Source organism: Ambystoma mexicanum, chromosome 6q (genome assembly GCF_040938575.1).
Source record: "Ambystoma mexicanum isolate Mex_15411 chromosome 6q, UKY_AmexF1_1, whole genome shotgun sequence".
NCBI lineage: Eukaryota > Metazoa > Chordata > Amphibia > Caudata > Ambystomatidae > Ambystoma > Ambystoma mexicanum.
Genome location: NC_090937.1, coordinates 880,426,600 through 880,448,765, shown reverse-complemented (window position 1 = coordinate 880,448,765; position 22,166 = coordinate 880,426,600). Strand labels below are relative to the sequence as shown.

The window sequence follows — 22,166 nt, the reverse complement described above, 5'->3', positions numbered from 1 at the left end:
AGAGAAATGATGCCCCTTTTCATGGTAAAATAAGGTGATTGCTTTATCGAATGACAGATGTACGTTACGCTATTGATGTAGGTGTCCTAAATTTAAAAAGTACCTGCACGTATAGATGTTCCTATGCGCAGCTCGCCAAACAGCCGCACAACAGCCAGCGCCCTTTTCCCCGACGGGCTTTACGCCGCAAGGGTGACTCTGGCGCAGGGATGAGGGCTTGGGTTGCTCACGTAACCACTCACGTGGGCGGCTGTAACTCCGCCTCCTCCAGGAAGCGGATCGCGGAAATGCAGTTCCCGGCAAGAGCTTCACTCCTTTGCTCGCAGTGCCGGGAACAGAAAATGCAGTTCAAAAGTGCAAGCACAAAGAAAACGGCGCCGCTTCAGAGCTCCAACACACACACAAAGTGCATAATCAGTTGGAGGCATACATAGCAGAAATCTGAGTGATTTTAGGTGCACTTGCTCCTAATCACGGTCAGCCAGGCCTGCAGAACTTCTCTGTGCTGCAGATCCTAAGTAGGTTCACGCAGGGACTTGCGTAAAGCTAAAGAGTTCCTGCAGCTCCTTGGGCGAGACAATAGTTCGTTCTATACTTCCTCTGCACAATACACACTTTAGGGTTAGTTCCTGCCGTGGTCACTGTGTTGTTCTGGAAATCCACAAACACAGTTCCTGCAACGCCCCTTATGTATGTGTGCCATCTTCAGGTTATAGACGATTCCCACTGTCGAACCTCTACATGAACATATTTTCGTGTCAGTTCCTGCAGCTCCTGTTTCTCTCAAGAGCCCTCCAGGCACAATCCCTGTAGGTGACCTGAGAAGTAGATTCTCAGACTGGAGACACTTAAACTCCTGCTGCTTCTGTGCCATTCCTGCTCCTGTCACTTGCGCTGCAGACTGCAAACATGTGCCCTGGCAGCAGCCACTGCAGAGCCTGTCCCTTGTACGTACTCCTGTGAGCTCCTGGGACTCCAGAAACTGTTCCTGCAACCCTCTACCATGTGCTTCTAGCGTCTCCAAAGCTGTCCCTGCTGCCACTGTGATGAGAGTCAGGTTTCTCCCCAGCCGCAAGCTCCCAGGGCCTGCACCACAGCACACCCAGTCTGCGCTCTCAGTCTCTGCTCCACAGCACTCAGGCCTGGCTCCCTGTGTCAACTCCACAGCACTCCAAGTACCTCTTCCACAGCACTCCAAGGCTGCGCTCCCAATGTCTGTTTCAAAGGACTTAGGCTAGAATCCCAGTGCCAACTCCACAGCACTCCAAGGGCCTGCTCTAAAGCACTCACAGCCTGGGCTCCCAGGACCTGCACCACGGTACTCAGGCTGGAATCCCAATGCCATCTCTGCAGCACTCCACGTGCCTGCTCTACAGCACGCACTGGCTGTTCTCCCAGGACCTACTCCACAGCACTCAGGCTGGAATCCCAATGCCATCTCCACAGCACTCCACATGCCTGCTCTACAGCACTCACAGGCTGTCATGAACTTTCCCAGGCTGGGCTCCCGGGACTTTATCCACAGCACTAATATGCTGAGCACCCAGTGCCCACTTCACAGTACTCGTAGGTTGGGCTCCCAAGGCCTACCCCACAGTACTTCCAATGTTTCAAGGACAGCGCTCCCACGCTGGCACCCCCAGGCTGGGCTGTCAAGCTTGATCCACAGCAAAACTTTGAAGCTGTGCTCCCAGTGCTGCCCAGCCTCCATATTTGTGTTTATGGTTGGACAGCAGATGTTTGCTTCCTCCCAGAGATAAGGGTTTGTGCAATGAGATTCCTCAACCTGCTGTATGAACCAAGTGGCGGGAGCGCTGGGGATTTGTTGTGTCAGCAATTATGATGGTTTAATTATACTTGGAAAATGAGAAATTAAGTGATGGCCCCTTTCAGGGAGTTTATACGGTTCCAAGTGTTAAAATCGCAGCAAAAAAGGCAGTGGTCACAAAATATTGCGGCAAAAGGCAGTGGTTTTGCCGCCACAATCCATGTAAAGGATGCAGGGGGCACCCCCGCAACCACCGCTCCCCTTAAATGGTATAATGGGGTACACCTTTACCGGGTCAAACCCCAGCCTTTTTACGGAGTTTTTTTCTACTGGCAACATTTTTGCTGCAATTTTATCACTGCATACCGTTTATACCTGGTGCAAAACCCCTGACAGGGATGATTTGCCAGTTCCTAATGAGTGATATCATATGATATATGATATGATATGGCATTTGTAACGCGCCTATACACAAGTATTTCAAGGCACAACAAGGCAAGCGAGGGGAAACAGAGGGAGGAGAAAAACAATGATCTTATTAGGCCTAGTGACATTTATATCGTGCAAGTGCAGGGGAGCGGGGAGGGGGGACATGCCAGTGCCTGGGGGTGTGGGGATGGACATGTGCAGGACAAGGAATCAGTAAACAACAAAACAAGTAGTGCAGCCAACGGGTGGCAAGTGTGAGTGTTAGAAGTGCAAACAAGTGTCTAACAAGTGCAGGAGAGGGGACTGTGGGGTTACAGATACAGACCACAAGTGCAGGGTGTGGCACGAGGCAGTGCGGGTTTGCAGCTGGACAGGCAGGAACCTGGGCCCGAATTCAGAGGGAGATGGTTCTGCTCAAGTTTCCGAGAGGCAGGGAGGCTGTTCCAGAGGGACACAACAGCCAAAGAAAGAGATCTGCCCCCTACTCGTTGCGTGGAGAAGTGACTGAACCTCAAGGAGTTGGAGGTGGAGGAGCGAAGAGCTCGGATAGGAAGATATTTCAGTAGCGAGAGTTGGACGTATTGCAGTCCCAAGCCCCAGAAAGCCTTGGGGACAGTGCAGAGGGTCATGAACTTGATCCTTACCACCACTAGGAACCATTGAAGAGATTTCACTGCTGGAGAGACACCATCCCTGGGCTTGAGGCCAAGGACAAGTCTCGCAATTCAGTTCTGGATGGGTTGTAGAGGACAGAGAGTAGAGGCAGGTAGAATTAGAAAGAGGCTGTTGCAGTAGTCCATCCTAGACAGAACCAGAGCTCTGGAGACAGTGAGCTTCTAGGGGGACGTGAGAAAAGGAAGAATACCTCTGAAGAGGTGCAGCTGGTAGTTAGAGTTCTTAGAGACATCAGAGATGTGAGTAGAGAAGGAGAGTATGGAGTTGAAGATGAGCCCAAGGTTCTTAGCCTCACAGGTAGGAGCAGGAAGAGGGCCCAGAGTGGGCAGCCAGAGAGTGACAGGAAAGGAAGGTGCAGCTGAGTCGATGAGGAGGATCTCCGCCTTACTGGCATTAAGGCAGAGATCATTGGCGGCACACCACTCGTGGATTGCGCACAGACATTCCAGGATGAGAGAGGGAAAAGAGGCGGCTGAAGGGAGCCTGAAAGCGAGCTGAGTGTCATCCGAATAGCAATGAAAGTTGGAGCAGAGAGCAGCTATGCGGTGGGCGAGAGGTGCCAGGTATTGGTTGCATAGCCAAGGAGGAAGATTAGAGCCCTGGGGAAGACCACAGGTAGAGGGAGAGATAGAGGAGAGGAAGGACCCAAGTTGGACCTGGGAGGGTCGGTCAGAGCGAAAGGAGGCCAGGCAGGCCAGCGTCTGATCAGTAATACCCAGATTATCACAGAGATGGTTGAGCAGGATGGCATGGTTGACAGTATCAAAAGCAGAAGAGATATCGAGGAGGATGAGGACAGGAGAATGGTTAGTGTTGAAGTTTGAGAGCAGGTCTTCACGGATGTTCAGGAGAACAGTTTCCGTGCTTCTGGCCGCTCTGGAGCCAGACTGATGGTCATGGAGACAACCAACAGATTTGGTGAAAAGGTTAAGCTGGGAGATGGACAACTTTTCGAAGAGTTTGCCCAGAAAAGGAGTAATGGAGATCAGGTATAGTTAGCTGGACAGGAGGGGTCGGCTAATGGTTTCTTAAAAAGAGGGTGCACAAGTGTCAGAGTGCACACAATAATGGAGGGGAGTACTCGACACTCTCCCCCGAACCACAGAAGCCAAATGAATTGACCCTCCACCCGTGGTTGGCACAGGCGCCTGATTTGAGTAAACAGGACACCACGTGGCAGCCAATGGGGGGAAGAGAGGTTAGGGAGAGGTTGTGGGTAGGTGTGGGGGAGTTTAGGAAAACTGGGTAGAGGTGTAGGGAAACCTAAATTGGATAGGAAGAGGGGAAGCACCAGGGAAAAACCCTCCTTAACTCCAACCTGCATACATATTAATCTGACTCTTACTGTAACCTGCACAATCCTGAACCAGCCCTAAACAGATCTTAACACACCTTGATATGTGTGCACATGTAGCAGACATACACATAGTGATAAGCAAAATGAACACATAACAATGGAAATCTTTCCATGAATGAAGAAACAGAACACATGGCCCATTGGGCGCATAGAAGCAACACAAAAAACACATATCACAAAATCATGCCTCTCTCATGACTGGTGAACATTGTAGGGGTTCTTAACTGATCTACCCCTCTGTCCGGTTGCAGATCCCTTAGTACACACTTTTCCCCTTCTTCGTGCCTGTTGGTGAAATCACCACTATTCTCACACACTGTAACCCTTAAAAAGTATAATGTATGTTTTCTTGTAGCTTTTTGCAAAATCAAATAGGGCTCAAAGCATGGTCCTGTCCGTAAATACAGTAAACAAGTTTTGTCAGCGTTCGTATGAGCAAGAAAACACAGAGCGCACTTATCTGAGCTCCAAGAGGCCCCGCGGGACCTCTCGGAAGACATGTAGACCGCCGTACACTGCTGCCAGTGACAGCATGCCCCTCCTCGCACCCAGCGTATCACACGGGAACAAACTTTAGCCGCCCTTAGTAATCGTCCATTCGGCAGTATTCCTTCCGCATCCCATTCTCGTCTCTCCGCTCGCACTGCACCCAAAACGAACAATAAGCCACACCTGCGTGTGCGCCATTGTTTCATTTATGCTGCCTCTCATCAATAGCAGCTGGCAACGTGCGCACAAGGAACTACAGCCTTCCCCACAGCATGATGGGATTTGTAGTCTTGTTTCCTCTGCCGGCACGTCAATTATACAGGAAACTTTTTAATGCCCTTACTCCTAACATTACCTCCTCTCCCAGGCCTCTTCCCAGGACCAGGTTTTACCGGATATCTTAAATGAAAGAGTTTCACCAACCTGGGAGCGTGCACCGCCTCTGCAGGTTCCCATGAACAATCTTCCGGTCCATAACCTACCCACTGAATCAAGTACCATAACCTTTGCTTCTTCTTCTTGACGTCCAAAATTCTTTTCACCTCATATTCCTCTTGTCCATCTTTCACAATAGGTGGTGGCCGTTTGGTCTTCATGCTGGGAGCTGCAGGTTTAAGTAAAGACACATGAAATACCGGGTGTATAGGTGAAGTTTTTGGTAAGCGTAATTTCATCGGACCAATAAATCTAGGCATAAATTTACGGGATCCTCTCAATGCTAAATTTTTTGTTGACAACCACACTCTATCCCCAATATGATACTGAGGACTCCCTTGCCGATGTTTATCAGCCTGTTCTTAATATGCTCTCTTAGCTTTTTCCAAATTTTTGCGTGCTCTCTGCCTGACGTTCAAAAGCAACTGTTTACGCTCTTGTAACACTGGCATAGTGTCTGTATCTGGAAAGTGTTCGGGTATCATGTTTTGCTCATGCCCGTACAAACATTCATTAGGTGCCATTCCCAAGGAGCTGTGATAGGTATTATTATATGTAAACTCTGCCAGCCACAATGCCTGCACCCACGAGTCTCTGCCATCTCCCAGATAACCCCTCAGGTATTGTTCCAACATCTGGTTCACTCTTTCCGTCTGCCCATAAGTTTGGGGGTAATAACTAGTAGACAAGGCACAGTTGATCCCCAACATCCGACAGAAAGCACGCCAAAATCTCGATGTAAACTGAGAGCCTCTATCAGAGACAATACTCTATGGCAAACCATGCGATCTATCCACATGTTGTAAAAACAACTCCGCCAACTTGCCCACCCCTGGAATTCCCACACATGGGATAAAATTTGCTTGTTTGGACAGGAAATCCACCACCACCCAGATTGTATCAAACTGGTTATCCGGCGGTAAATCAGTAATGAAATCCATAGAAAGGTGAGTCCAGGCTCTTTAAGGAGTGGGCAATGGCTGGAGTAACCCTCGCTTTTTACCAATGGTCAGCCTTGTTCCATGCACAATTTTCACATTGTAACAAATACCTCTCCACATCCTTTCTCATATCTGGCCACCAAAAGTATTTCTCCAACATAATTTGCATTTTCCTCTGACCTGCATGACCTGCCAGAGGGGATTTATGGCATCAAAATAAAGCCTTTTCCTGTAATTCTTTGGTGGGTAGATACAATTGACCCTGGTGGTAAGGCAACCCATTCCGCACCGATCTTATGGGATGACTATCTTTCCACTTCTGAAGCTGATTCGGTGAGAAGCCTCTCCTTATTGTCTCAATTAACTGTGTAGTGATTGCTCCAATGACCTTTTCAGGAGAAATAACGGTCTTGACTTCTCCTACCACTGTGTCCATATTTTGTTGTCGAGATAATGCATCTGCCTTCCCGTTTTTCTTACCAGGCGGAAAGGTTACCACAAAATCAATCGATCGGTTACCACTACCACCTGATGTCTTGCCCCCAGTAAATAATGTCTCCATTCTAGAAAGGCTGATCTAATGGCCAACAGTTCTTTGTTCGTGATGGAATAATTTTGCTCGCATCCTGAGATAAGATGGCTCCTATGGCAACATTACTAGCATCCGTCTCCACCTGAAACACTTCCTCAGTATTGGGATGTCTTAACACCAGAGCAGAAGTAAAGGCTCCCTTCAATTCCTTAAAAGGTTTTTCTGCCTCACGACTCCATTCAAATTTTCTCGACTTTCTGAGTAGTTGTGTGATGGGAGTGACTATGTTAGAAAAAATTACCAATGAACCGCCAATAGAAATTGGCAAACCCCAGAAAGGATTGGATATCTTTAATACACTGTGGAGATGGCCATTCAATCACTGCCTGTACTTTCTTGGGATCCATAACCACCCCTGTAGGTGTCAAAATAAACCCCAAAAACTCCACTTGCTTCACATTGAATGCACACTTTTCTAGTTTTACACATAGTTGATATTCTTGAAGGCATTGCAACACTGCCCTTACATGTAGTACATGCTGCTCTGGGGATTCTGAATAAATCAAAATGTCGTCAATGTAGACGATAACAAAAATGTCAATATATTCTATCAAAACTTCTTGCATAAAAAACTGAAAGGCTGCAGGGGCATTACATAAACTAAACGGCATTACAAGATACTCAAACAACCCAAACTTAGTCCGGAAAGCCGTTTTCCACTCATCCCCCCCTTTCACTCTGATCAAATGATAAGCCCCTCTCAAGTTCAACTTAGTGTAAATCTGTGCCGCCCGCACCTGATCTAACAGTACTGAAATCAAAGATAAAGGAAATCTATTCTTCACCGTAACCTTATTTAAGGCACGATAGTCAATACACGTTCGTAAAGTGCCTTCCTTCTTAGGGACAAAAAATAAAGGTGAAGAAACTGGGGAAGTGGAATGCCTGATAAAACCTTCAGCCAGCATCTCGTCCAAATATTCTCTGAGATATTTGTTTTTAGTTTCTGTGAGTGCACAAATGCGACTGCAAGGCAACTTTGCCCCTTCCTTTAAATCAATTACACAATCATAAGGTCGATGAGGGGGTAGTCTTTCAGCTCCTCCCTTGTCAAAGACCTTTGCAAATTCCATATACTGGTCAGGGATTCCTGAATCCACCACTCCCACTGCTGCTTCTTCTACACCTCTTTCCGCCAACCATGTTGCAGGCCCTACTTCAATAAACATGTGTTCCTGACATTTCTGATTCTCAAACCATAATGTCTGTTTCTTCCAATCAATCCTCGGATTATGTTTTCTTAGCCAGGGCATTCCTAAAATCAGACCAAACTGAGGTGCTGCTATTAAGTCGAAAGTAATGTCTTCCTTATGACCTGACATGCATAACATCTCCAATTTCTCTGTTTTCTTCCGAATAGGCCCAGACACTAATGGAGATCCGTCCACAGACTGTACTCCTTCCACCCTCTCCTTATCTTGTATTGGTAACTCTAACTGTTCAGCCAAAGCTATGTCTACAAAATTGCCCGTCGCCCCTGAATCCACCATCGCCTATACCTCTTTCTGACCCAAGGCAAAACACAATGTCACCAATATATACAAATGAGATGTTCTACTTCCCACCGTATTTGCCACCCATCTGGGGAACCTCAATTCACTCTGACCCACCACCTGTATTCCCCTTATGGCCGGCCCAACTCTTTTCCCGCTTCCTTCTTGTTCTTGTCCCCACCCCCACCTCTCTGAGGAGTATTGGGGCATGTCCGTATGAAGTGTCCTGCCTGTCCACAATACAGACATAAATTGTTACTTTTACAATGTTCCTTTTCTGCTGTTGTTAGTGGCCCTCTGATGCTCCCATTTTGCATGGGTTCCACCTCACTCATCCTCCCTCCTCTACTCCTATCTAATCTTACAAAAGGGGCCACTTCCGGTCTTTTCCTGTCCCCCTTCCTCTCAGTTATTCTGTGATCCAAGCGTAAGGCTAAATCTATCATAGCCGTACATGTTCGAGGTTGTGGTTCCACTAGAGCAATGGCGTCCTTTAATTCTTCTTTCAACCCCTGATAGAATAACACTGTTTGTTTATTCTCTGGCCATTCCGTTTCTATTACCAACCTGTTAAATTGGGTCACATACATTAGTAGGTCTCTAGTGCCCTGTTTTAACCCTAACAACTCCTTATCCCGTGCCAAAGAGACCCCCCGTCGGTCAAACAGTCGACCAAATTCCGCCAAAAACCCGTCCCAATTGTATAGTAAAAGATCATCTTTTTGCACCAGAGGCATTGCCCAGGCTGCGGAATCCCCCGACAAATATGATATCACAAACACCGTTCTAGCCTGTATGGTCTCAAACGCTGTGGGTTTACACAAGAAATGTAACCTGCATTGTGTGAGAAAAGTCATATATTTCCGGGGGTCCCCCGAAAACCGTTCAGGCGCTGCTAAGGGTACGCTACTGGGAGGTTGAACAATTACTGTAGGATTTTGGCTAGGGGTGTTCTCTCTTGTCTGAGACCCACTAGCCCCTTCCAAAGGGGTTCGTTGAGCGACCAAACCTTGTACTTGTGTCTTCAAATTATCTGCCTCTTGGCAAGCATGTGCTAATTCTAGCTGAATATCTTGGAGTGCCTTAAGCACGTCGGCCAACGGCGGAGTAGTCAAATCCATTTGGCTTGGGTGGTTTTGAATATCCCAATATGGGGGTGGCTTATTATGTCAGAGTGCACACAATAATGGAGGAGAGTACTCGACACTCTCCCCCGAACCACAGAAGCCGAATGAATCGACCCTCCACCCGTGGTTGGCACAGGCGCCTGATTTGAGTACACAGGACACCACGTGGCAGCCATTGGGGGGAAGAGGGTTTAAAGATATGAAGGCAGGCGCTCTGTTACCAGTCTTTAGCTTCTCCTCCTAAGGCACATTTTCATGACTTCATCAATATTCAGGGAGGCTGAGTTTCTTTGTTTTTTCAGGCGGGTCTGCATTTCTGTTTCAGGTGTGACAAGTTAATTAGCTCTGAGGATTCTGGTACTTGTATTTTTCGCACTTGATTTTGCTGGCAGGTGACTGGAAACAACTCCCTCCATAGCACAAATCTTCCCCTTGATGGGGGGGAGGGGGAAAGCCATGGTTGTGGCTCTCCAATGTAAGGCATGATGGCCCTGCTGCACTGCCTTGTGAGCCCGGGACTCGTGGAATAATGTTTAAAGATGTGAAGGCAGGTGCTCTGTTACTAGTCTTTAGCTTCTCCTCCTAACGCACATTTTCATGACTTCATCAATCTTCAGGGAGGCTGAGTTTCTTTGTTTTTTCAGGCGGGTCTGCCTTTCTGTTTCAGGTGTGACAAGTTAATTAGCTCTGAGGATTCTGGTACTTGTATTTTTCGCACTTGATTTTGCTGGCAGGTGACTGGAAACAACTCCCTCCATAGCACAAATCTTCCCCTTGATGGGGGAAGGGCGAAAGCCATGGTTGTGGCTCTCCAATGTAAGGTATGATGGCCCTGCTGCACTGCCTTGTGAGCCCGGGACTCGTGGAACAATGTTTAAAGATATGAAGGCAGGCGCTCTGTTACCAGTCTTTAGCTTCTCCTCCTAAGGCACATCTTCATGACTTCATCAATCTTCAGGGAGGCTGAGTTTCTTTGTTTTTTCAGGCGGGTCTGCATTTCTGTTTCAGGTGTGACAAGTTAATTAGCTCTGAGGATTCTGGTACTTGTATTTTTCGCACTTGATTTTGCTGGCAGGTGACTGGAAACAACTCCCTCCATAGCACAAATCTTCCCCTTGATGGGGGGAGGGGGAAAGCCATGGTTGTGGCTCTCCAATGTAAGGCATGATGGCCCTGCTGCACTGCCTTGTGAGCCCGGGACTCGTGGAATAATGTTTAAAGATGTGAAGGCAGGCGCTCTGTTACCAGTCTTTAGCTTCTCCTCCTAACGCACATTTTCATGACTTCATCAATCTTCAGGGAGGCTGAGTTTCTTTGTTTTTTCAGGCGGGTCTGCATTTCTGTTTCAGGTGTGACAAGTTAATTAGCTCTGAGGATTCTGGTGCTTGTATTTTTTGCACTTGATTTTGCTGGCAGGTGACTGGAAACAACTCCCTCCATAGCACAAATCTTCTCCTTGAAGGGGGAGGGGGAAAGCCATGGTTGTGGCTCTCCAATGTAAGGTATGATGGCCCTGCTGCACTGCCTTGTGAGCCCGGGACTCGTGGAACAATGTTTAAAGATATGAAGGCAGGCGCTCTGTTACCAGTCTTTAGCTTCTCCTCCTAAGGCACATTTTCATGACTTCATCAATCTTCAGGGAGGCTGAGTTTCTTTGTTTTTCAGGCGGGTCTGCATTTCTGTTTCAGGTGTGACAAGTTAATTAGCTCTGAGGATTCTAGTACTTGTATTTTTCACACTTGATTTTGCCGGCAGGTGACTAGAAACAACTCCCTCCATAGCACAAATCTTCCCCTTGATGGGGGGAGGGGGAAAGCCATAGTTGTGGCTCTCCAATGTAAGGTATGATGGCCCTGCTGCACTTCCTTGTGAGCCCGGGACTCGTGGAACAATGTTTAAAGATATGAAGGCAGGCGCTCTGTTACCAGTCTTTAGCTTCTCTTCCTAAGGCACATTTTCATGACTTCATCAATCTTCAGGGAGGCTGAGTTTCTTTGTTTTTTCAGGCGTGTCTGCATTTCTGTTTCAGGTGTGACAAGTTAATTAGCTCTGAGGATTCTGGTACTTGTATTTTTTGCACTTGATTTTGCTGGCAGGTGACTGGAAACAACTCCCTCCATAGCACAAATCTTCTCCTTGAAGGGGGGAGGGGAAAGCCATGGTTGTGGCTCTCCAATGTAAGGTATGTTGGCCCTGCTGCACTGCCTTGTGAGCCCGGGACTCGTGGAACAATGTTTAAAGATATGAAGGCAGGCGCTCTGTTACCAGTCTTTAGCTTCTCCTCCTAAGGCACATTTTCATGACTTCATCAATCTTCGGGGAGGCTGAGTTTCTTTGTTTTTCAGGCGGGTCTGCATTTCTGTTTCAGGTGTGACAAGTTAATTAGCTCTGAGGATTCTAGTACTTGTATTTTTCACACTTGATTTTGCTGGCAGGTGACTAGAAACAACTCCCTCCATAGCACAAATCTTCCCCTTGATGGGGGGAGGGGGAAAGCCATAGTTGTGGCTCTCCAATGTAAGGTATGATGGCCCTGCTGCACTTCCTTGTGAGCCCGGGACTCGTGGAACAATGTTTAAAGATATGAAGGCAGGCGCTCTGTTACCAGTCTTTAGCTTCTCTTCCTAAGGCACATTTTCATGACTTCATCAATCTTCAGGGCCTTCACAACAACACCATATGTGGCATTTCCACCCAACAGCCAGTCAGGGGGAAGGGACAGAGTCAGGGCTTCCCAGGACTTTGGGAAAACAAGGTAATGGTTAATAGAAAGCAAAAGGCCACAGGGGCCATCTTGTTTTCCATCAGGAATCAACTGATCCCAATGGCAGGGCCGGGGTATCCCAAAATGGAGGATACTCTGCGCACCTGTCAAATTCAGCATGGAGCTGCCACCAGCCCATTCCCTGCTCTGCGGGTCACCCACAGGTGCCCAAAAACATACACTAGGGGCACAGGGTTGTACCCCCACCCATGGGTGCCATAAGGGTATCCCACGGTCCGTTCACCAAACTAAAAGAAAGAGAGCTGCACCGCCAGGAGTCCCACCTGAACTCCTGCGCGGAAAACACGACAGAACACACGATAAAAAGCAGTAAAGGACAAGGATACGGAGGCCCTGTCCCTCCGATGCATTTCCAGCATCAGAGAGAGGAAGAGAGGGTGGACAGGATGTCCTGGGTTTTACAGCTGAAATGCGAACCCAAGGCCATGAAGAGGGCCTGGGAGGGCACATGAGAGGTAGAAACTGCAGCAGGATTGGCCAGCTTCTTGTAGATTTTAAAGAGTTCAGCCAAGTTTTTAGATGCCACAGAGACGCTGGCTTGGATATGAGCTCCCTTCTTAGTGTGGACAGAGAGTCGGTACTGCCTTTGGAGCAGGCGGCAGGCCAGTTTGTCAGAGGGTGCACATGATGCCCGCCATTTCCTCTGAGCCACCCTACACTTGTGTTTAAGGGTGACGAGGTCTCAGTCATACCAAGAGTTGTACTTCGCTTTGGGCTTCAAGGGGATCCTCATGACAAGGGCAAGTACATCAAGAGGGTCAGAGATAGAAGAGTGGAGGTTGGAAAGCGCTGTGTCAGGATGTGAGCCAGCCAGAGGTGCAGCTGGGTGAGAGAAAGTGGTGGCGAAAGCCTCAAATAAGACACACTTCTTGGGTCGGATGACCAAGAAGTTGGGCAGCGGTGCTTGAGTTGGCTTAGCCTGAAGATTAGAGAGAGACATGAGAGGAGAAAGTGGTCACTCCAGGAGAGAGGAGTGGTGAGAGGGTTAGAGAGGGGGAGGTCTGAGGAGTTTAGAACATCCAAGGTGTGTCCTGCAGAGTAAGTCGGGCCAGAGGGAAGAATAGAGAGAGAAAGAGGATCACAGAGGTTGCGAAAGAGTCCAGATGAGGGACAGGAAGCATTCAGGTGGATGTTGAGGTCTCTGAGGAGGAGGAGTTGAGTGGTAGAGGCAAGGACGGAGGAGGAGAGGGCCGCCCACTCAGAGAGGAAGGAGTTTAGCTGGCCAGGAGGCTTGTAGATAGTAGCCACAGTAATAGAGCGGCCAGAAGAAAGAGAGAGCCTGCAGACCAGGCATTCAAAGGAGGACTAGACAAGCTTAGGAATGATAGAGGCAGGGATCCACTGTGGGAAGATAAAGGGTACAACCCCACGGGGACGGTTGGATCTGGGCACGGAGAGGATCTTGTACCATCAGGGGGGAGTGTGTCAAAACTTGTGACAGATCTGGCTGTGAAACATGTCCTGGTCAGACCGAGAACATCAAGGTCAAGTTCTTCAAGGAGACGGCAGATGTCAGAGGGGTGTTTGACAGCTGAGCGAGAGTTGGGAGCCCAACTCTCGCTCAGCTGTCACTTCCTTGTGAGCCCGGGACTCGTGGAACAATGTTTAAAGATATGAAGGCAGGCGCTCTGTTACCAGTCTTTAGCTTCTCTTCCTAAGGCACATTTTCATGACTTCATCAATCTTCAGGGCCTTCACAACAACACCATATGTGGCATTTCCACCCAACAGCCAGTCAGGGGGAAGGGACAGAGTCAGGGCTTCCCAGGACTTTGGGAAAACAAGGTAATGGTTAATAGAAAGCAAAAGGCCACAGGGGCCATCTTGTTTTCCATCAGGAATCAACTGATCCCAATGGCAGGGCCGGGGTATCCCAAAATGGAGGATACTCTGCGCACCTGTCAAATTCAGCATGGAGCTGCCACCAGCCCATTCCCTGCTCTGCGGGTCACCCACAGGTGCCCAAAAACATACACTAGGGGCACAGGGTTGTACCCCCACCCATGGGTGCCATAAGGGTATCCCACGGTCCGTTCACCAAACTAAAAGAAAGAGAGCTGCACCGCCAGGAGTCCCACCTGAACTCCTGCGCGGAAAACACGACAGAACACACGATAAAAAGCAGTAAAGGACAAGGATACGGAGGCCCTGTCCCTCCGATGCATTTCCAGCATCAGAGAGAGGAAGAGAGGGTGGACAGGATGTCCTGGGTTTTACAGCTGAAATGCGAACCCAAGGCCATGAAGAGGGCCTGGGAGGGCACATGAGAGGTAGAAACTGCAGCAGGATTGGCCAGCTTCTTGTAGATTTTAAAGAGTTCAGCCAAGTTTTTAGATGCCGCAGAGACGCTGGCTTGGATATGAGCTCCCTTCTTAGTGTGGACAGAGAGTCGGTACTGCCTTTGGAGCAGGCGGCAGGCCAGTTTGTCAGAGGGTGCACATGATGCCCGCCATTTCCTCTGAGCCACCCTACACTTGTGTTTAAGGGTGACGAGGTCTCAGTCATACCAAGAGTTGTACTTCGCTTTGGGCTTCAAGGGGATCCTCATGACAAGGGCAAGTACATCAAGAGGGTCAGAGATAGAAGAGTGGAGGTTGGAAAGCGCTGTGTCAGGATGTGAGCCAGCCAGAGGTGCAGCTGGGTGAGAGAAAGTGGTGGCGAAAGCCTCAAATAAGACACACTTCTTGGGTCGGATGACCAAGAAGTTGGGCAGCGGTGCTTGAGTTGGCTTAGCCTGAAGATTAGAGAGAGACATGAGAGGAGAAAGTGGTCACTCCAGGAGAGAGGAGTGGTGAGAGGGTTAGAGAGGGGGAGGTCTGAGGAGTTTAGAACATCCAAGGTGTGTCCTGCAGAGTAAGTCGGGCCAGAGGGAAGAATAGAGAGAGAAAGAGGATCACAGAGGTTGCGAAAGAGTCCAGATGAGGGACAGGAAGCATTCAGGTGGATGTTGAGGTCTCTGAGGAGGAGGAGTTGAGTGGTAGAGGCAAGGACGGAGGAGGAGAGGGCCGCCCACTCAGAGAGGAAGGAGTTTAGCTGGCCAGGAGGCCTGTAGATAGTAGCCACAGTAATAGAGCGGCCAGAAGAAAGAGAGAGCCTGCAGACCAGGCATTCAAAGGAGGACTAGACAAGCTTAGGAATGATAGAGGCAGGGATCCACTGTGGGAAGATAAAGGGTACAACCCCACGGGGACGGTTGGATCTGGGCACGGAGAGGATCTTGTACCATCAGGGGGGAGTGTGTCAAAACTTGTGACAGATCTGGCTGTGAAACATGTCCTGGTCAGACCGAGAACATCAAGGTCAAGTTCTTCAAGGAGACGGCAGATGTCAGAGGGGTGTTTGACAGCTGAGCGAGAGTTGGGAGTGACAATGTGGAGAAGGTTGCCACCCTTGAAAGACTTCTGTGGAGGGGTACAGGTCAGAGGTACGCCATGCGGAAATGTAGAAGGAGCCCGAGGGTGGGCACAGGAGGAAGGAAGAGAGGGCAAGGTAACCAAGGAGGAGGCTGAAGAGAGGTGGCAGAGGAGAGAGGCAACAGGGCAGGCAGAGAAGAAGTAGAGGAAGCCAAGGAGGTGGCAGAGGGTAGAGGCAGAGGAGTCAGAGAAGGGAAAGAAGGGACAGCAGGAGAAGAAAAGAAATTGATGAGGTGCAGGAAGCGTCTATCAAAAAGGAGGAAGTTGGCCTGAGGGCCTTGGAACAAGATGGTGCCATTTAGGTAAACATTAATAATGGTCTTAGAGGAGTGGAAGGGGGCCAGGAGGGCCTCCCACTGGGTGCCACCATTAATGGGAGAGGAGGAAAAAGGAGAGAGCACAGAGACCATATGCAGAGTCCATAGGTCTGGCGAAGGAACAACAAAGAGGATGTCGATGAGGGTCTGTCTGGAGGAAGCGCTGATGTAGGTATCAGCGATAAGGAGGCCTGGGTCAGAGAGCAGGATATCCCTTTTGAACTTCTTCTTGCCAGACCTAGTAAGAAGAGAAGTAGTTAGAGAAGATAGGAGAGACAGAGAGCACCATAGAGGATGCAGAGGCAGGGTGGAGGGGTAGAGGGGGGAGAGGCAGAGTGATGGGTGGGGAAACAAAGGTGAGGGGAGGAGACACTAGAGGCAGTTACATGACAAGGGGTGCAAGCAGATGAGACAAGAACAAGACAAAAACAAATTAATTTCAATTCACGATGAGCTTGAAGAAACAAAAAAGAAGAGCAGTCATGCAGCTGTGAGTAACAAACCAATTAAGAATGAGGGAACCTGAAAGAAAAAAGTAACACAACACGGGTGGCGACAGTACAATGTGAGGGAACAACCAGGCATAGCCAGGGCTAGTAACAGAACAATGATCGAATAATGATCGAGGGAGTGAAAAACATACAGAAGTAGGCGGTACAAGTATACAATAAATTAGAGTCAGTGGGATCGATAAGGACTCCTATGCGCTATTTACCACCCTTGAAGTTGAGGGAAGTATAGAATTCTTTATCGGCAGCAAGTGTCTACTCCCCACAGATCACTCACTGTGATCTGAAGAAATTAAAACAGAAAGATTGAAGATCGGGGCGGGCAACTCGCACTCTGCTTGGTAATCGAGAAATATAGACAATATGTAATATGACACAGCTCTATAATGTCTGCAATGTGGTTTATTCCACAAGTTGGTGCAATGGTACAGACATGGGCCTCATCACGACTTGGACGGTAACGGTAACGCTATTAGCGTGGGCAGTATTAGCCCTACCGCCGAACTCCCCGGCGCTAATAGCGCCGGATCACGAGTTCGGCGGTAATGTAAATCCCCATTCCCCAATGAGCCCATTCGGGAATGCCCCATTCCCCATTGGGCTCAATGGGGAATCATCGCGCTAATACCGCCGGCGGATTTCCCGCCGACGGTAATAGCGCGAATTTTCGGCGGATTTCCCCCCAGCTCAGAGCTGGGGTGAAATCCGCCGAAGCCCTGATTCAGCGGACCCTTAAATCCGGCGGTAATAGCGCTACCGCCGGATTTAAGGGTTACCGCCGAAGTCGTGATGAGGCCCATTGTCTGTACCATTGCACTAACTGGTGGAATAAACCACATTGCAGACATTATAGAGCTGTCTCATATTACATATTGTCTATATTTCTCGATTACCAAGCAAAGCGTGAGTTGCCCACCCTGATCTTCAATCTTTCAGTACAAGTATACAGCAGTCAAAGTGGAGTGGAGACCACAAAGAGCATTTATAAAAAGCTTCTCTTCTTATGCCCTTTAAAGAAAATAAAAAAAAGAATAGCTGCAAAATTTGGTCAGACTGCAGACATTTGGATATGCTGACAAGGCTGGAAAAATGAAAGCTCACATTTAAGGTATATAGTAAATGGTCATTTGATTTCTTCCCTGCTTGAAGTTGCAGATGTTAAGGGTGCAATAAATAATAAGAGTGAGCTTTGATTTGTTATACTTTAAGGAATGTACCAAGCAGACTGTTTTGCGATGTGCACTTAGTTATGAAAGCCGGACCACCCCAGTGCATTTTATCATGTTCATCTTTAAGCCACACCCATCACGTGTTTGACCACGCCCATCATGTAAGCCATGTCCCCAAATGTGCCCCATCCACTCAAATTCTTACCCCACTTAAAGCACTCGTATTAACCAACTCTACTATTTCCCAACAAAGCGACCTGATGGGGGTATAGGTCAGGGTGCCACTTGTCTCCCAGGTGCCTCTGAAACAACACACGTGCAAACCAAATCCATTAGCACCCCAGTACATGCAAGAACTCAACCTCAGCAAAAGAGTCATCAGGAAACAAGAGAAAACCTGGCACTGGTCCAATACTGCATCTGACCTGGCGGTCCTCAAGGAACACTGAGCAACCCGCAGACAATTAATCAACACAATTTTATTTATTTATTTATTTGTTGGTAGCACCCAAACTCTGAGTTATCGCTGTGCTAAGGGTACATAGTTAGGACTCGATAGACAATAGTGTGGTAGTTACATTTCATCATAGAACTTGAGTCATTACAAGAAAGCGGTTACATTGCAGCTTAGGAGAAGAATCATATCATAGGTAGTTGCATTACATCCTAGATTGTGAGTCAAGTTCAGAGTAGGCAGGGCAGTCCAATTTTACATATATTTTAAAGTCAAGGCCTCCTACTATCAGAACACCATAGCAAAAGCCCTATATGTCACCCCTCCTGGGAGCATGGTCGCTCCCAGGACTTGTGTAATGGTCACATGGTGCTAACCATGTGACCAACCTAATGAATGGGACAAGCCGCTTCCGGCTCGTCAGTCGACCAAGAACTGACTCTGGTGTATTTGTTCGAGGCTGGTGCCACACCGCATGCAGAAGGCCTATTGGAGGGGCCCTGCATTGGGATGGCGCCCCTGCCGGGCAACACCGTCCCACTGGCTTCATGGTGCAGTGTGATCACTGCTATGGTTGCAGCCCCGGCATGGGTGCCCACAAGGCCAAGGCTGCTGTAGGCTGGGTGCCCCCAACCACGATGTCCTGCTCCGATGATCCGGAGCACGCAGTGTGCCCCCTGCGATGTCTGAGCTGCATAGGCACAACTCCAAGGTCCATGTCGGGTGATCCCGACATCTGCGGTGGCCCGCTCCGGTGATCCGGGATCGGGCCACTAACAGGATGAACGTGAAAAATATCAACATTTTTCACTGAAAAATCAGGAGTCTCCAGTCTAAATCGGGAGGGTTGCCATGTATGCGGTTTCTCTGGTGAAATCTCCTTCACAAGATGTTGGCATGTATGTTTCCACAGTACATTTAGCACAAGCTCAGAATCTGTACCTGAGTCTGTGTTCATTCTATGTAAGAGGAAAGAGGTTGGGTAGGGAGGCACACCAATTGGTCCGAAGTACTCAAATAAGAAATAAATAACCCATAGGGGGTCGACAATATTAGTGTAGGGTATTAATTCCTTTTTCTTCAGGTGCAGGAGGGAGAAACTCGAGGCCACTCGAGTTTCAGCACAGCTCAAGCAGAAAACACACACCGACTGTTGCTAGAGGGTTACCGACTAGCAACAGTCGGTGTGTGTTTTCTTCATTCTATGTATGCATACATGCCAACCCTTGCGATTTAGGCGGGAGATTCACGATTTTGCAATTAAAAATATTTCTGAGTGTTACTTTCTTCCGCCTAACATAATCCTAACCCCAATGCCATCCTATTTGAAAAATCATTTCACCCTAGGATGGCCAACTGTCGCGGATTTCGCGGAATTGTCCCGCAATTAGGGACTCTGTCCTGCAGTCTGCAGAGTGGCTGTGCGGGACGCAGGTTGTCCCGACTTTTGTCGGGACAACCTGCCTCCAGCACAGCCACTCTGCAAACTGAAGTGGCCATTTGCACAGCATGGCCCTGCCGCCTGCTGCTTTCTTTCTCTGGGCGGCTCTGCAGCCCTGGCTCCTTTTTGAGCCTACAGGTCAAGCTGTAACGCTTTGACACCTGGCTTATTTCAAATGCTAATGCTTTGTTCCTGGGGTCTTGATGGTCATGTTTGCAGTCAAAAACGTGACCATCACCTCCCAAGGACAAACCATTTGCATTTCAATTAACATAGCTCTCAACTCACCCGCTTTTGGCGGGTGTCACCCGCCTTGCAAAGGGCTGACTCACCCGCCAAGCCTCCTGCACGCCCATTCCTTCCAATGGGCGTCTCACCCACCAGAAACAAAATCGGGTGATTTCACCCGCCTTTGTGAGACAAATGGTTGAGAGCTATGAATTAAGCCAGGAATTAAGAGCCATTAAAAAAATGAAAATAAAAAAAGGAGGGCCAAATGTTGAATGACGTTGTGACATCATCACCGCCTTGTGGGCAAGTGTCCTGCGAAAGACTATCAAAGAGTTGGCCACCCTATTTCACCCGCTTTCCGTGACGAAATCTCCGTCAGAGGTGCTCCAGAAAGGTGGCATGTATGCTGTGTGTATTTTTGTTATCGTATGTCTCTAACTTTTGAGGCCTTTCCACCGTGTTTTAGCTGTGCACTTGTTTTTTCATTCTAATTTGGCCAGTCAGCTTGTTTCGGGCTTGTTTTGAAGGGGCATGCAGCTTGTTTTTTTTTCACCCTAGCGAAACTGTTGATAATCATTTAGAAATGTAGGTTGCCACTAATAAAAAAAACGCTCAGCTTTCCTTCAAAATCTTTAGTCACGTAAATCACGTACAAATATATTTAACGTAAAGAAATAAATTAGGGCATCTATAAATCATTAGCAGCCAGCCACTAAATCACCATAACACCGCTATTATGTTACTTTAGGAGCTGTCTTCAGAAAGTTCCACGTATTTACGCATGCTCCTGGCGTGGAACGCAAGGGGCGGGGCGCGAGTGCCACAGACTCTTGTGCTTAGCTATGCCGGTCATGTCGGGTGGCGGGAAAAGGAAAACTGGTGCTGCGGTTGCAGAGCAGGTATAAATGTTTGTGCTGCGCTAGTAGCCCGTGTTAGTGGAAGGAAAGTGTGCTGTCGACGCGTGCGAGAATGGTGATGAAGTCACGGCGATTATGGCGGGTGGGAAGGGGACGTGCCAGGTGCTGCTGGCTAGGTTTGCCCTGCTGTTAACCTATGCGGAGCCTTTACTTCTGCTTGCTGGAAAGTAGAGCACTTGCTGCCAACAGGGCGAATGCGAGCAACCCTCATTCTTTTGTTGGTAGTGCTGCTTGTAATAGAAACTGGTTGTCTTGGAAATGCCAGGGTCCTTTGCTGTGAAAGATGTGCGTCTATTTTTCGGGACTTTTATTAATGGAAGGCTCCGTTTGCTGTTCTTTTCTACATTAGTGAAAAATGCCTTTGTTTTGGTTGGGCCATGTGTTCATGATAGAGATGACGCGCTTTTTGTTTAGTTGGGGCACGTAGTTACCCACGAAGACAGATGCAGTTTGTTTGACTATGTAACTTTCACGTGGGCTTTTCTTTGCGCATGTTAGGTCTCGATCAGCCAGTTGTTAATTTTGCAGGTAATTTACCTTTCGGTTGATTTGTTGTGGGCAATTTGTGCCAAGTAGTTTATCACCGGTTCTGCTTGAGGTTAACAAGAAAGTGCCTGTTTCTGAGCTACAATTAGAAAAGTGTACTTTGGATGGAACTTCACTTTTCCTTTTTGCTTCATCTTCTGCGCCTATATTTAGTTGCAGAATATGCAACATAAGTACCTGGAGGCAGTGGTGCCCCCAGACATTTTTCATAGCAGTGGCCTGATGAGATCAGTGGAAATTTTGGGGAGCAGTGTTTTTATAAGGGTGGCCATGCCCCCCTGTGGCCCTCTTGACTCTTTACCAAAAGGCAAGAACCTCCCTTTGCTAACGTAGGTACATTTACGATTTTCAGTTTGTGACTGAAGATGCGCAGTGTCAATGTTGCTAGAGATGAGTTTCTTTTGGCATACATGAACTGCATCCTATAGACAATGATTTAGAGCAGTAGCTGGGATCCACAGCTGATATTAATTTATTTGAATGTTTGGTGCATACCTGCCTACATTGCAAAAGGAAAAACCCTGAGATCTACATCACTGGAATGCCACGCCAATATGTTCGCAAGTCCCCTCCTTGCCTCCACCATCCCGGTATGCAAAGTATTGTCTATAAAGCCAGGGCTGGTTGATGGTGGCACACACTAAATGGTAGCCACGCAAGGTTAGTGCATGTATGTTACTTACTTCAATAAAAAGTTACCATAATCTCGATGGATTTCATCTTGGGAAAGAAATGTTCCACTATCAGATATTTTTTTGACGGTTCTGCGTTTCTTAATACGTGCGGGAAGAGCTGTGTACCCCAATAAAGCATAAGGTGAGGCGAACATTGGTGGTGCTTTCTGGGAGCCTGCGTTTGCCAGAGGCTGTAAAACAAACTGTGTGTCGTGACTGTGGTTTATTAACACCTGTACTCTGTCAAGGTGTGAAAATGTAAGTTTCTGAATTAAATGGAATAGTCAAGACTAGAGTAGTCTGTTTCAGCGAGCAGTTGTGCGGTCTACATTGTGCTGCTCCCACTGAAATGCTGCATGCAGCATTTCCTGGGGATGCTTGAGATGTACACGCACGATTTGCTC

The 22,166-nt window shown here is 48.2% G+C and overlaps 1 protein-coding gene across 3 annotated transcripts in view; it reads left to right on the top strand.

Moving 5' to 3' along the window:
• Positions 1 to 20,400: 20,400 nt before the first annotated feature.
• HPF1 (histone PARylation factor 1) overlaps positions 20,401 to 22,166 on the top strand; it is a 281,970-nt gene continuing 280,204 nt past the window's right edge. The window contains exon 1 of one of the 3 annotated variants that reach the window (XM_069631405.1): positions 20,401 to 20,524. In XM_069631405.1, coding sequence (XP_069487506.1) covers positions 20,468 to 20,524 — 57 coding nt within the window. In that variant the 5' untranslated portion in view covers positions 20,401 to 20,467. Of the gene's footprint in view, positions 20,525 to 20,578; positions 20,598 to 22,166 lie in introns of those variants that run through there. The other 2 variants (XM_069631407.1, XM_069631406.1) reach the window with 2 other exon arrangements.